The sequence below is a fragment of the Diceros bicornis genome, chromosome 1 (genome assembly GCF_020826845.1).
Source record: "Diceros bicornis minor isolate mBicDic1 chromosome 1, mDicBic1.mat.cur, whole genome shotgun sequence".
In the NCBI taxonomy this organism is placed as follows: domain Eukaryota; kingdom Metazoa; phylum Chordata; class Mammalia; order Perissodactyla; family Rhinocerotidae; genus Diceros; species Diceros bicornis.
Genome location: NC_080740.1, coordinates 34,991,315 through 35,004,085, shown reverse-complemented (window position 1 = coordinate 35,004,085; position 12,771 = coordinate 34,991,315). Strand labels below are relative to the sequence as shown.

General features: G+C 41.4%; 1 protein-coding gene across 4 annotated transcripts in view; it reads left to right on the top strand.

Annotated features, from left to right (window-relative positions):
• EPB41L4A (erythrocyte membrane protein band 4.1 like 4A) overlaps positions 1–12,771 on the top strand; it is a 244,559-nt gene that overhangs the window by 117,555 nt on the left and 114,233 nt on the right. For all 4 annotated transcript variants that reach the window (XM_058538493.1, XM_058538485.1, XM_058538475.1 and 1 more), the window contains one exon: positions 11,141–11,192. In XM_058538493.1, the coding sequence (XP_058394476.1) occupies positions 11,141–11,192 (52 nt within the window). The remainder of the gene's footprint in view (positions 1–11,140; positions 11,193–12,771) is intronic.

The window sequence follows — 12,771 nt, the reverse complement described above, 5'->3', positions numbered from 1 at the left end:
ATAGAGGATATTTATTGAGGAAACTTCTTGTTTAAAATTCTTTAGTGTTATATCCTTATTCTCATCAACACCCCTGACCTGGGACTCTGAGGAAAGAGGAGCATTGCTATTTCTCATCTCCATTCACTTATGCAGCAAATGTTTACTGGGAGACTGTTGTGTCTCAGGAACTAGAGTGCAGGGGTCAGCAAGAGACAAGGTCCCCAGGCTCAGGGAGTTTCTATTCCAGGGGACAGACAAACCGTACTTGAAAATAATGTAAGATGACATGCCAGAGTGACTGGGAGGCTGCTTCCGTTGCATGGTCAGAAAAAGCCTTTCTGAGATGACATTTAAACTGACACTTGATTAGCAAGAAGGGAGGGCATGACAGGCAGAAGGAACAGCTGGTACAGTTGGCCCTAAGGCAAGGACAAATATGAGGTGTTCTAGAACTGAAAGACCAGTGATGCTAGGTAGTAGTAAGAAAGGGAGTGAGGAAGTGGGAAGAGTGGGCAGGGTCCACATTACAGAGGGCCCAGGAGCCTGTGATAGGCTATGTCTATGGGAATCTATTGGGATTTTTAAACTGAGAAGTGATAGGGTCTGATTGAGGGGCTGGATTTTGGACATGGAGAGTCAATAATTTTGATTTGGATAGGTAAAGCTTAAGATGTCCAGTGGACATCCACTTGGAGATGTTAGGTGAATAGTTTGGGCTCCTAAGAGGCTAGAGTCACATTTAGGAGTCACTAGGTGTCCTGGTGTCTAGTGGTTAAGATTTGTCACTCTCACTACCATGGCCCAGGTTCGTTTCCAATCAGAGAACTATACCACCCATCTGTCAGTTGTCATATTCTGGTGGCTGTGTGTGGCTGTGATGCTGAAAGCTATTCACCGGTGTTTCAAATACCAGCAGAGTCACCCATGGTGGGCGGGTTTTAGTGGAACTTCCAGACCAGACAGACTAGGAAGAAGGACCTGGCCACCCACTTCTGAAAATATTGGCCTTGAAAATCCTATGAATAGCAGGGGAGCGTTGTCTGGTACAGTGCTGGAAGGTGAGAAGATGGCGCAAAAAGATGGGGCAGGGTTCCGCTCTGCTGTTCACAGTGTTGCTGGGAGTTGGAATTGACTCAACATCACTAACAACAAGGTTTTTAAAGTCATGAGACTTTAAGGGTTTAAAAGTCATTTAGGGAGAAAGAGACTATAAATGCAGAAGAAAAGGGGCAAGATTGCCATTTACAGCTGTGCTAACCATGTAATTTGGGCACTCTGGAGTTTGGCACCACTATGTGTGGTGATGCTGAGCAGGGGGTCCAGTTTCTGCAGACCTACTTCGTAACCCCTTGGGTTAGCTTGGCTCCTCTGTGGTAAATTACCTGGTTAGCTAAAGCTACATTTACATTCAGTTGCTAGAATAGAGTTTAACAAAACCTAACTTAACCACCTATGTATTTTAATTACTATAGTTTCAGAGTATGTCAGATTTAAGATTTTACTTCAAGAGGAAATGATCCCATAGTGTAAACAGTGATGCCTCTCTTACCTAGATATTAGAAATGTGCAGGTAGAAACTTCAGTTATCCAAAATGTAGAGGAAACTTACTAAAGAATGGAAGTCTCTTGAGCAGCACAACATTGATATCTTAGAGTAGGAATCAGCACTTTTCTTATAGAATCTCTCATCCCTAAAACCCTGTTTATTTTCGTTTTAGGAAGAAATCCAAACATATTGCCCAGATGCCCTGCCCCTAAGAGATTAGGAACAGCCTTTTAGACACAATTGTAGGGCAGCCCAACTAGAGACAGTCACAACTTGGCAGGAGGGCATTTTTACAGGATGATCTGTGGGCTCCTAGGAGATATAATAGTGGGTCCCTGTAATCGAATATGGTTCCATAAACAAAAACAACTATGTCTGACCTCTTTATTTGTGATAAAACTAGTGTATTTGAAATGCAGAAAGATATACAGGAAATTTACATAATATCTTTGTGGACTAAACAGAAAAATGATGGTTAAATTGAAAAAAAAGTTTAGTTGATTACCCTTAAGCAGAGAGAACTGATTTTTGAATGATATCAATGTGGAGGTTTCAAGGTGTGTCCCAGGGCTTACAATATCTATACCAGTTCCTGGGACAAAGCCATAGAGGGCATGCTCATCAAGTTCACAGATGATATAAACACAGGAGGAATAGCAAGTGTGTTGAATGGAAGAGTGAAGATCAAAGAGATCTTGATGAATTGGGACGTGTTCCTGTTATTCATTGCTGTATAACAAGCCACCTCCAAATTTAGTGGCTTTAAATTATGGCAACACAAATTTTACTCATGAATCTGTGACTTGGACGGGGCTTGGCAGGGACAGCTCATATCTGTACCACTTAGTCTCAGCTGGAGAGGCTCAAAGGCTAGAGGCTGGAGTCACTGAAGTCTAAGTCATGGGTCTGGTGGTGGGTGTTGGCACTGGCTGAGGCTGGGGATGGAACACCAACGTGTGGACTTTCCTTGTTGTTGCTTGGCTTCCTCACAGGATAGTGATTGGGTTCCCTGGGCCAGCATCCAGAAGAAGATAGGGAGGGAGGGGCAAAAGCTGTGTCACCTGTTATGGCCAAGTCTCAGACAGTGTTACTTCTGCTGTGTTCTATTGATTTGAAGTGAAGAGAAGGCCAGCCCACATTTAAAGGGAAGAGAGATTGGATTATACCATTTGATGGGAGGAATGTCAGCTAATTTGCAGACATACTTTAAAACATGAGAATCTGCCTTCTAGCCAAAAAGTATTTATATTCTTCCTACATGTAAAACATACTCATCCCTCCCCAAATCTCCCTAAATTGCATTTATTATGACATTGAACTCAGACTTGAGGTCCAGGATCTCATCAAATCAGACTCTTTGTGTATTGTTCTTCAAGTCACCCCCTTGAGTGTAGCTTCTATTGACCTGAAGACCTGTGAACTAAGGGAGTAAGAAAGATTTACCCCTCCCCACCCCCCACCATTCAACATAAAGTGATGAGATTCACATAGGACACGATAACTGCTATAGACACTTTTCATTTGGAACGGGAGAAAACAGGAGGCACAGAGCAGTCACTAGTCATAACAGGTCTGAAATCAAGCCAGGCACGTGTAGCTATTCCTTTGATTAGAGCTTGGTCTTACTGCCTAGGAGTTGTTCACTGTAACGATTAACTCTGCCCTCTGGGCTTTTGGTTCTGTTCCCTGAGTTTTCCTTCCCTTTCCATAAAAAGTGGTATGTGTTTGCAACTGAGTTGTGTTCTCAGCCTGCTTTTTGCCTGGTGAAGATGGGGGGGTCTAACAGCCTCTTTTCAGTGTGTATTGTCTCTGTCCTTTTCAGCCTAAGCAGTAATAATTCTTCTAAACTTTATGGATTTTTTATGAATCAGTTTATAATCAACTCTATTAGACAAAGGCAACACTCACAAATCATTTTGAAATAAACTCTTCTATGCCTTAGATTCCTTGTAAGGCTCTTGGGGAACAAAGTCCTTAAGATTCTTAGAGGACTTTTGTTAGTTTGAAAGAGTCTAAGGCATCATATTTAATCTTTCTGAGGACATAATAAAGAATTTTACGGTTACATTCATGGTTTCCTGACAGTACTCTGGATTCACTCTTTGCCCAGAAGCTATTTCTTAATTGTAGCACCGTTTGCCTTCTGATAAGTCTAGGGATGAGAGAGTTTTATTTTCAAACCCATTAATTCCAAGCTCCTTTATAATGAACAGTTATTTTTTAGCTTATATCTCTCCTCTTGCCTTTCATTATAGGCAGCAAAAGAAGCCAGTTTGCTCTTTTAGCAGTCTGCATGGAAGTCTCCTAATCTGGATCACCCAGTTCATTAGGTATATCTTTTATTTTCCATGTTGCCACAGGCAACAGCATTGCTAAACTTTCTGCCTCTAGATAATAAGGTCCCCTTTCTTCCTGCTTCCATAGCTTTCTCTTTGCTTTTCTTTGGGCCCTCCCAGCAGCCTCCTTCAGGGCCCTGAGGCTTCCACTAACACCCTCCTGAAGGTCCTTCCTGCCACCTCATCCCTGAGACACACAGGAGAGAGTGAGTGAGGAGGGAGCAGATCATGTAGGGCCTTATAAACCATCATAAGGACTTTGGATTTTATTTTGAGTAAGATGGGAAGCCGCTAGAGGATGTTGAACAGAAGAGTAAACTGATCTGACCTATACACATATATTTTAAAAGAATTCCTTTAACTGCAAAGGTAGATGCAGAGATACCATTAAAGGAGTTGTTTGAGAAATCCAAGGGAATGGTGATGGCTGCTTGGACCTGGAAGTGGTGAGAACTTGTCAGATTCTGTTTGTATTTTGAACATAGACCCAGCAGGATTTGCAAGTGGTTAGAAGAGATAGACAGTAAAGTGGTTTTGATGGGAGCCAATGGAAGAGTGTTGTACTATTTACTGAGATGGGGAAGACTGCAGGAGAACAGGTTTTTCTGGGAGGAGTAGAATCATCATTTCTCTTTTGAATATGTAAAGTTTGAGACTCTAGTAGGCATTTAAGTGGACATGTCAAGTAGGCAGTTGGATTCAGGGGACAATTCTGGTCTCGCTAGGCACTTGGGAATTGTCAGTATAAAGCCATGAGCCTTGATGTAAGGTGTGAGCCTAGGGCAGTCTAGCCTTTCCTGGTTAGGGAGATAATGAGCAACAAGCAAAGGAGATGGTGAATGTGTGGCCAATGAGGTAGGAGGAGAAGCCAGAGGGAGTGGTGTCCTAGAAACCGCGTGACAAATGCATTTCAAGAAAGTGAGTGAAGACTCTGCATCTGTCATTAGATTTAACAACATGGAAGTCATTGCAGTAGGTACTAAAGTGGGTTCTAAAGTGGGTTCAAGAGAAGATGAGAGGAGACAGAGTATAGAACAACTTTTTCCCCCCCTCAGAGATTTATTTTACAGTATGAAAATGAAATGGGCAGATATAGAAATCAAAAAAGTGTTTTGTTTTTTAATATGGCAGAAATAAAGGCATATATTCTGCCAGAAATGGTTCTGTAGAAAGGGAAACTTTGATGGTGCGGGGAAAAAGAACAGTAGGTTGCTGGAACCATGTTCCTGAGGAGATGAGAAGGGCTAGGCTTAAGTGGAGCATGGACATTCATCTGTAGTAACAGGAGAAGAGACAGGACACCAGCACAGACGCAGACAGGTTGGTAGAGGTGGTGAGAAGGCATGCACGTTCTCTTCTGATTGCTTCAGTTTGTTCAGAAATAAGCAAGATCATCAGCTGAGAGTGAGAAAGTAGGAGGAGAAAGTTCTCCAGGCAAGTGAAAGACTAATATGTGGTAGGATTCGGAGTGGTACTGAGGGTTCCCTTGGGTTACTGATAAAGAATTTAAAGTGAGCCCATCTCTGTTGTGCAGTTTGAGTCTCCAGTTATGGTCAGCCTCTCAGGTGCTAGCATGGAGAAGGCAGAGAATTGGGGTAGATATTATGAAGGAAAGATTGTGCAAGGGAATTGAGGATGACTGCAAGTGAATGTCTGTAAGGGGTAGTGAGGGAGGTGAGGCCTGGGTAGGGGGCAGGGAGGAGGCACAGTGACAAGGTAGTAAGGTCACTGAATTGTGTGGGTAGGATCAGAGTATTAGAGTGAGTGAGCTGGAAAAAGAGGAGTTGGTAGTTGTGTCTAAGAATCTTGAAAATGAAGTTATATGTTTCTATTCTGAAAATATTCTAGAGAGTGGCTTGGCCTGAACATAAGATGGAAGAGAGTTCAGTTCTTTGGATCTGCTGTTCTGTACTTTTGGGCAAGTTGTTTAAATACTCAGTGTTTCAGTTTTCATCATTTGTAAAGTGATAATTACAGTAGTTACTACTTCATAGAGTTATTAGGAGGATTAAATGAGTAAACATGTAAAGTCTTCTGTAGTGCCTGGCTCCTGGTAAGCATTTAATAAATGTTAGCTATTACTGTTGTTATCTCTATAACTCCTAGAGTGGTGCCAGGGTCCATGGGTGAGAACTGAGGAATAGTCCCTGGGGCCATTGACACTTCTTGAGGAGCCAGATGGTCTAACAGTGATTCATTAGAATCCACTTTTGTTGAAAAATGGGGCCCAGTTATGAGTCCCCACCCGCCTTCCCTACACACATACACTGTAGATCACCCAGTGACAGGCCCTTGTTTTTGTCCCTGCTGTGAGTTAGCTCTATTACAGTGGTTTTACATGAGGTCCTAAGGCTCTGTGATTCATACCAAGGAGCAAATTAAAACCACATCCTGTTAATGTTGCTTAGAGGGCCTGAGATCTGTCTACGGGGGCTTTGGGAAAAGCACAAATAGCTATCACCACAGTCCTCGATTTCTTGGAACATATGTTCAAATTATGTCGAGTCCTAGGAATGAACAGTGGTATCATTTTTTGACATCTTTGTGGCTCCATTGTCCCTTGTAGATGGTCAACTTTCTTTATATTCCCTTTGATTAAGAGGTTGTTTTGTTACATTGATGAAAACTATGTGTGCTTTTAAAGCCTTTTTTTGATCTATAGGAAACATTATTAAATATCATTGTAGCATTCTTAAATTCTCCAAACGAGAATCAGCATGATGCCCAGGGTGGCATAAAATGCAGCAAAGCTTTTATTATTTCATGCTGTCCTTGCTTTATCTAAAATCTTTTAGGGTTTATTCTGGTATTAGAACTTTAGGAAACTCCAAAGGCACAGCTGTCAAATGAAAGGTTGGACCCTGAATTTAATATATATCTTTTAAAGGTTAGGATATTGATTTACTGGACAGTGTTAGAGTTTTAAAATCTAATTCTATGCCTGTTACCTAGGAAATTGTTGAAATTGAGACATTATTGGCGAAGGTGGATGGAAGATGCTCAGAGCGTTTAGCAGACTGTCAGAGGGTAAGGAGGAACTTGTGCCCATCTGTCATTTCTCCCCAGGTTACATAAATGCCATTAGATTGACAGGACTGAAGAGACAAGGCCACCTAACTCCTGGCCTCTTGCATCCTGGCAAAGGGTCAGAGCCAGGGAGGACTGTTGTCTCGACTCCATGGCGATTGGGTATTGGGGTTGCAGTCTGTTAACATTCTTCTATGTTAGGAAGCCCTCTATCAAAATCAGGATGAGAGAGCAGGGTCTGTTTTGATTAATTGTTATCTTCCTACAAAATAGGATCGAATCCAGCTTATGAGGAAATATAAACCACAGGATATGAGTTTGAAATAGGAGAGAGAGAGGAGATGGGGAAAGGGGAGAGGGAGAGTGGTTGATTGAAAGGTGTTCACAGAGAATGAACTGCCTGAATGTTGAGAGAGAGGGCTGTCTATCCTTGTGACTGTCTGGGTAGGCAAGACGGCTTCACACCAAAGTGCAGGTCAGAAAAACCATTCCATAGCCCAGTGCCACAGTAAACCCTGCTCAGCTCTCTGCTCCTCCCTTTCCCCCCACCCAGGCAGATGGAAAGACTGAGCGACCTCTTCTCTTTCTGGAAGTCCTCCATGAACATTGATTTCTTAGTTGCATCTTTGTTAGCTATGGGGCAGCACTGATTTCAATATAGTACTCAGCTGCACAGGACTTGGAATATCACATTCTGTGTTGTCACTTACAAATGGACTCATTTGCTAAGGATCAGTTGAGCTGGTAGACATCATTTTTGTAAAAATTTAAGGCTGTATTCTCTTCCATTTCTCTCTTTTGGGAAAGTTTTCATTTGTGAACACACTGTTCAAAGGTTTTTTCTTCAGTGACGCCTTCCTACACTCACCCTGCAGTGCTAATTTTCTTTGTACATAATTTTATCTCATATGTGTGAGATATGTCATTATCTTCTGCACTTTGTTAGCTCACTTACCACATTGTATTGTAATTCTGTGTCTGTGTGTCTCCTGCTAGGCTGTGAGTGCCTTGAGTTTAAGGGCAGGTCTCAGTCGTTTTTGTTTTCCCACACTCCCCAGGACAGGATCTGACATGACACACAAAAAACATGTATAGTGGGTATTCCGTAAGTGTTGAGTGAACGACATCCCAGAATGTTCTGGATGTAAGCCTTAAAACTGGGATACTGTGTTTATTGGCAAATTCTTATGCCCTTTTTTCTCTTTGGTTATGGAGTAGCCGCCTGATGAGTTTCATGGTGATCAGAGATGAGCTATGTTTGATTGCTTGTTGATAATGAGCAGTGACAAATGCTATCATAATATGGCTGCTTTGGTTCCAAGGTCATTTTTTTCCCTGGTTGGGTGTAAGTGGGTTTTACATTTTAAGATGTTAGCTTGTGAAACCTGGTGGCTCATGTTTATTATTTATGTTCTGGGGCATTTATCATCGTCTGACCTCTGTAAACCCTGGTTTCCATTTGGATCAAATGAGATTTGTGCATGGTGCACGCCGGATTGATGCCTGGCATATCTAATGTGCAGGGAGCTGATTGAACAGCCTTTGACTGAGTCTTGACTTTCCTTTATTTGCTGTGAAATTGTAATTCTAATTCATCTCAGAACCTTCATTATACTTTTTCACCTCACAAATCTGATTGCTCTCAAGGAAAGAGATTTATTTTAAAATTGTATGGATTATCATTAATGTGAAATTTTTTGATAAGTTAACCAGTCTTTATTACATTTAGTTAAAAGCTTCCTTCTTATTTTCTTTACCTGGGTTTTTTATTGACTTAAAAACATTCTGGACGCAAAAAAAAAAAAGAATTGGTTTTAAGTATTTGTTTGTAAAGTTTTTTCATGGGATGATGATGTTAGAAGGGGAGATTAAGAAGCTCTCTTCCAACTTCTATTTCTTACTAGTTTCAAGATGAGATTAGACAGAGGAGTAAGACCAGAGGCCCCTTGCCTTCTCTCCTTTCCTGCCCCAAGCACTTAGTGAGTCCTCATGTGTGAGTGTGGTATAAGCCCTAAAATTATGTGTGCCTTGACATCTGGGGGAAACTGGGGAAGCCTCTAATGGCCCAATTCCAAGTCCCCTCCCTCAGGTGTTCGCATGGATAAGGTCTGCCAAATAACTCTCTAGGACCGCAGCCCACTGACATCTTGATATTGATCTTGTGAAACCTGAAGCAAAGAAACCAACTGATGTACAGAACTTGGAGATAATAAATGGGTTTTGTTGTAAGCTTCTAAGTTGATGATAACTTGTTATGGCAGCAATAGAAACCTAATGCAAGTGTTTATGGTTATTTGTGTGTGTTTTCCTTGGTTCTATCATCTTTGAAAAATCCAGGGATAGTCAAACCTTTTCACTTAACATGAATGGCAAGAAACAGTCCACCTACCTAATGTTTCCATTTCATGGGAAGCATCTGTAGCTTTATATGCCTAGAGGCAAGGGTCTGCTCTCTGCCCAACACACAGCTTAACAAGTGGAGTGATTTCTACTCTCCTTGGATGAATTGGTGTTTCCCTGTGAACCATTATTTTAACACCAAAGCCACATCCTTAGTCACTGTGGGCTCCAAAGACAGTTCACTGATTATAGACTATGCTTCAAATATTTTTTTTATTTTAAAAGTGAGTTATTCTAGACCTTTAAAAATTGAGAAGTGATAAGGACCAGAATAATGAACATTGTGTTATAAGTTGCTACACTTACATGTATTGGTTACTTTTTAAAAAAGTTGAAAAACTGAAACTGCTCTATGAGTGGCAAATAGTGAAGATTATGCGTACATGAGTGGAGTTGACTACTGTAATAAAATCTACAATAAAATGACTGACGTACATTTAGTATGAATAACTGTTGTTATAATATATGTAATTAGGAATAAAGGTAAGGGGATTGTATAAAATATTATAATTACTGCTACTGTTAAATAGCGGAGTTAGCATTTCTGCCCTCAACTGAGGGACAGGGAAGGCAGAACTGGGCTGGAAGTTTCTCTTGGACTCCTCTTGTGACTCTTCCTGACCCAGGGGTGTCAGGGCTGTGTGAATGTTTTCTCCAGGGCGAACATGAGAGTGCAGAGATTGAAGTGGCTCAAGGTGGGCCAGCTCCTACCTCTCTGCTCTGAGAATTGCCCCTTCTTCATTCAGGAACATGAGAAAACGGAAACTGGTTAGCATGGCCCTTGGGACCTCCAACATTTGTCAAGGGCAGCAGGAGAGAGAGATTCCACCTCTGTCCTCCCCTGACCCTCCAGGGCGCTGGAATCCCTTTGACTGTGTGCTTCTAGGGGAACCCTGGACGCCCATCTGTGCTTCGTTTGCTTCTCTCCTGCTCTTCCTCCAGATGGAGAGATGAGACTGAAGGCTTGTTTCTTTTTATTTCAGTGATTTTTGTTTCACAAAGGTGAAGGCTTCTCCTCAGGGCCAAAAATTCTCTCCTCACTGTCTGAAATTCTGTTCATTAAAGATTAATTTGAATTAATAAGCAAGTACCTTAGACTAACTAAAGACACTTATTAAGAATGACCCTAACACCTCAATAATAATCATCACTAGCATGTGTTGCATACTTAGTATGAGCCAGGGGCTAGTCTAAAGGCTTTACACGAATTAACTTATTTAATCCTCACAGCAAGCCTATGAGGAAGATTCAGAGATGTCCAGTAATTTGTTCCAAGTTACATGGTGATGAGGAGTGGAGAGGCAGGGTGGAATCCAGTGGGGTCTGCTCTAGGACTCGGACCCTCCTTATCCACTGGGCTGAACTGCCTCTCCTGGGTACTTAAGGAGAATTTGATTTAATTTGTTTGCTTTATTCCTAACATCTAGCAGTGATACCTGTAAGAAATGAGACTGGAGGTGAAGAGGGTGTGAGGACATTTTAGGGGGAGACGTGGCTGTAGGGGGTTGGGTGGGGACTTTGGAAAGAGACTTGGGGAGCATTCTCTGTCGCCATTGTTTTGTCACTCATAAGCATCTTGATGTTACTGACCTTAGAATCAGTATAAGAATTCTACCAAGAACCTAGCAACTACTTTTCTCTCCTCTGCTTCTCTTTGAACATCAACATCATTTTTCTTTTTGTGTTCTAGGCACAGAAAGCTCTTATGTATGTTTCTGTGTGTATATAAGTTAAATGCTTTATTAAGTATTTAAATGTCATTTAAAATAATACTTTGCAAATATTCTTGAAGTGAAGGCCTATGAAAAGCAACTAATTTCTATAATTACCCTTTTTTTTCCTCACACAGTATTGGCTGGATCCTGCAAAAACCCTTGCTGAACACAAAGAACTGATTAACAGTAGGTATTTAATTTTAACTTTGCTAAAGGATGCCTTGAAAATGATATAATGTTCATGATTAGTTGGGCGCAGAAATAGGCTTTAGTGCTACAGGAATGAGTACTAGTACTTGAGTACCAGAATATGGAAACGGGTTTTGTATGCATTGATTAAATTTTAGTTGATAAAGACTCTGAGTAGATCTTAATATTGAATTTGGCTTGTGGTATGCCTTGACTTTTGTCTGTGATTTTTCTGTTTGCCTGTCTTCAAAATTTCACGTTAAAACAGGAAAGGCAGAGAGGCACAGATTTGAAAAAGAGGTTTAATGAACATCTGACCCTTTAAAGAGTTTGAGTTTCTTGGGTTAAGGAGTGGTTTTTGTCGTTCACACATTCAGTTTGCTGAGTCAGTAATTAAGGAGTACCCTTGTATTCTGAAAGATTTCTATGGCTTCAGAAAGGACCTATCTATTTTCAGGGGGTAGCTTTTGGTTTTATCAATATGAATCTTACTAGGGGATTCAGAGTACAATTAAGGTTATATTCTGTAACTTTAATTTCATAACCCACATTTTTATTTATAAATGTGCATGCATGAGTGTGCACACACGCGGTCCTTAAGTATGCAAAAGAGTAGTTACTTTTTAAAAATTATTTTTTAAATAATTATGGGAAAATTTATAACAAAATCTGTCATTTTAGCCATTTTTAAATGTACAATGCAGTGGCATTAAGTACATTTACATTGTTGTGCAACCATCACCACTATCTATCTCCAAAACTTTTTCATCACCCCAAACTGAAACTTTATACTCGTTAAACCATTTTGCTTTAATGTGCAAATTATTGCTAATAAGACCTAGTGGATTCTTCTGGTGTTTATTACCCCCATTCTGAGCCTGTATTTTTTCCATGTATATTGGCTCGTTCCTTGTGGTAAAATTGGTTGCATGGTGCTTCACGGGCCCCAAGGGCAGGAACATAGTTGTGCCTCAGAAAGGAATTGGAAACTAGGAACTGCGAAACCATCAGGAACTCAGCAAGTACTGTTTCTCTGAACATCAGCATCATTTTTGTTTCTCTCCCTGGACTGGCTCTCTCTGTTTCTCCATGTCTGTGGTGGAAACCTCCACAGTTTCCAAGTTACACATCTAGCCACAAGCAGAGGCTGGCTGGCTGTCTCTGAATTGCAATGCCAAATTCTAGGAAGGGTGAGTCTGACCAGCCCAGTTTGAGTCATCAGCCCACCTCAGTCCACTGGGCTATGTCTGGGTTTTTTCAAAGTCAATACAAACAGCTGCTCAGGGGCCAGCCTTCTGGATCAACTGGGTGGCAGGTTTCAGAGATGGGGGCTGGTGGCCTGTCAGGTGAGAAAGAACCCTCAAAATATATAGCCTACACATCATCAAGTTCTGCCTACTCAGCCTACACCGGAGTAAATCCTGATTCAGAAGGGGTTTGTGACTTGCCATGGATAAGAAGCTAGTTGGTAGCAGAAGGCTGACTGGTCTTCTGACTTCTGGTGCCATGTTCTTCCTGAGTGAGTGAGCTGCCTACTGAAGGCCAAGGGGAGGTATGAGGTTACGGGTGATTAGAT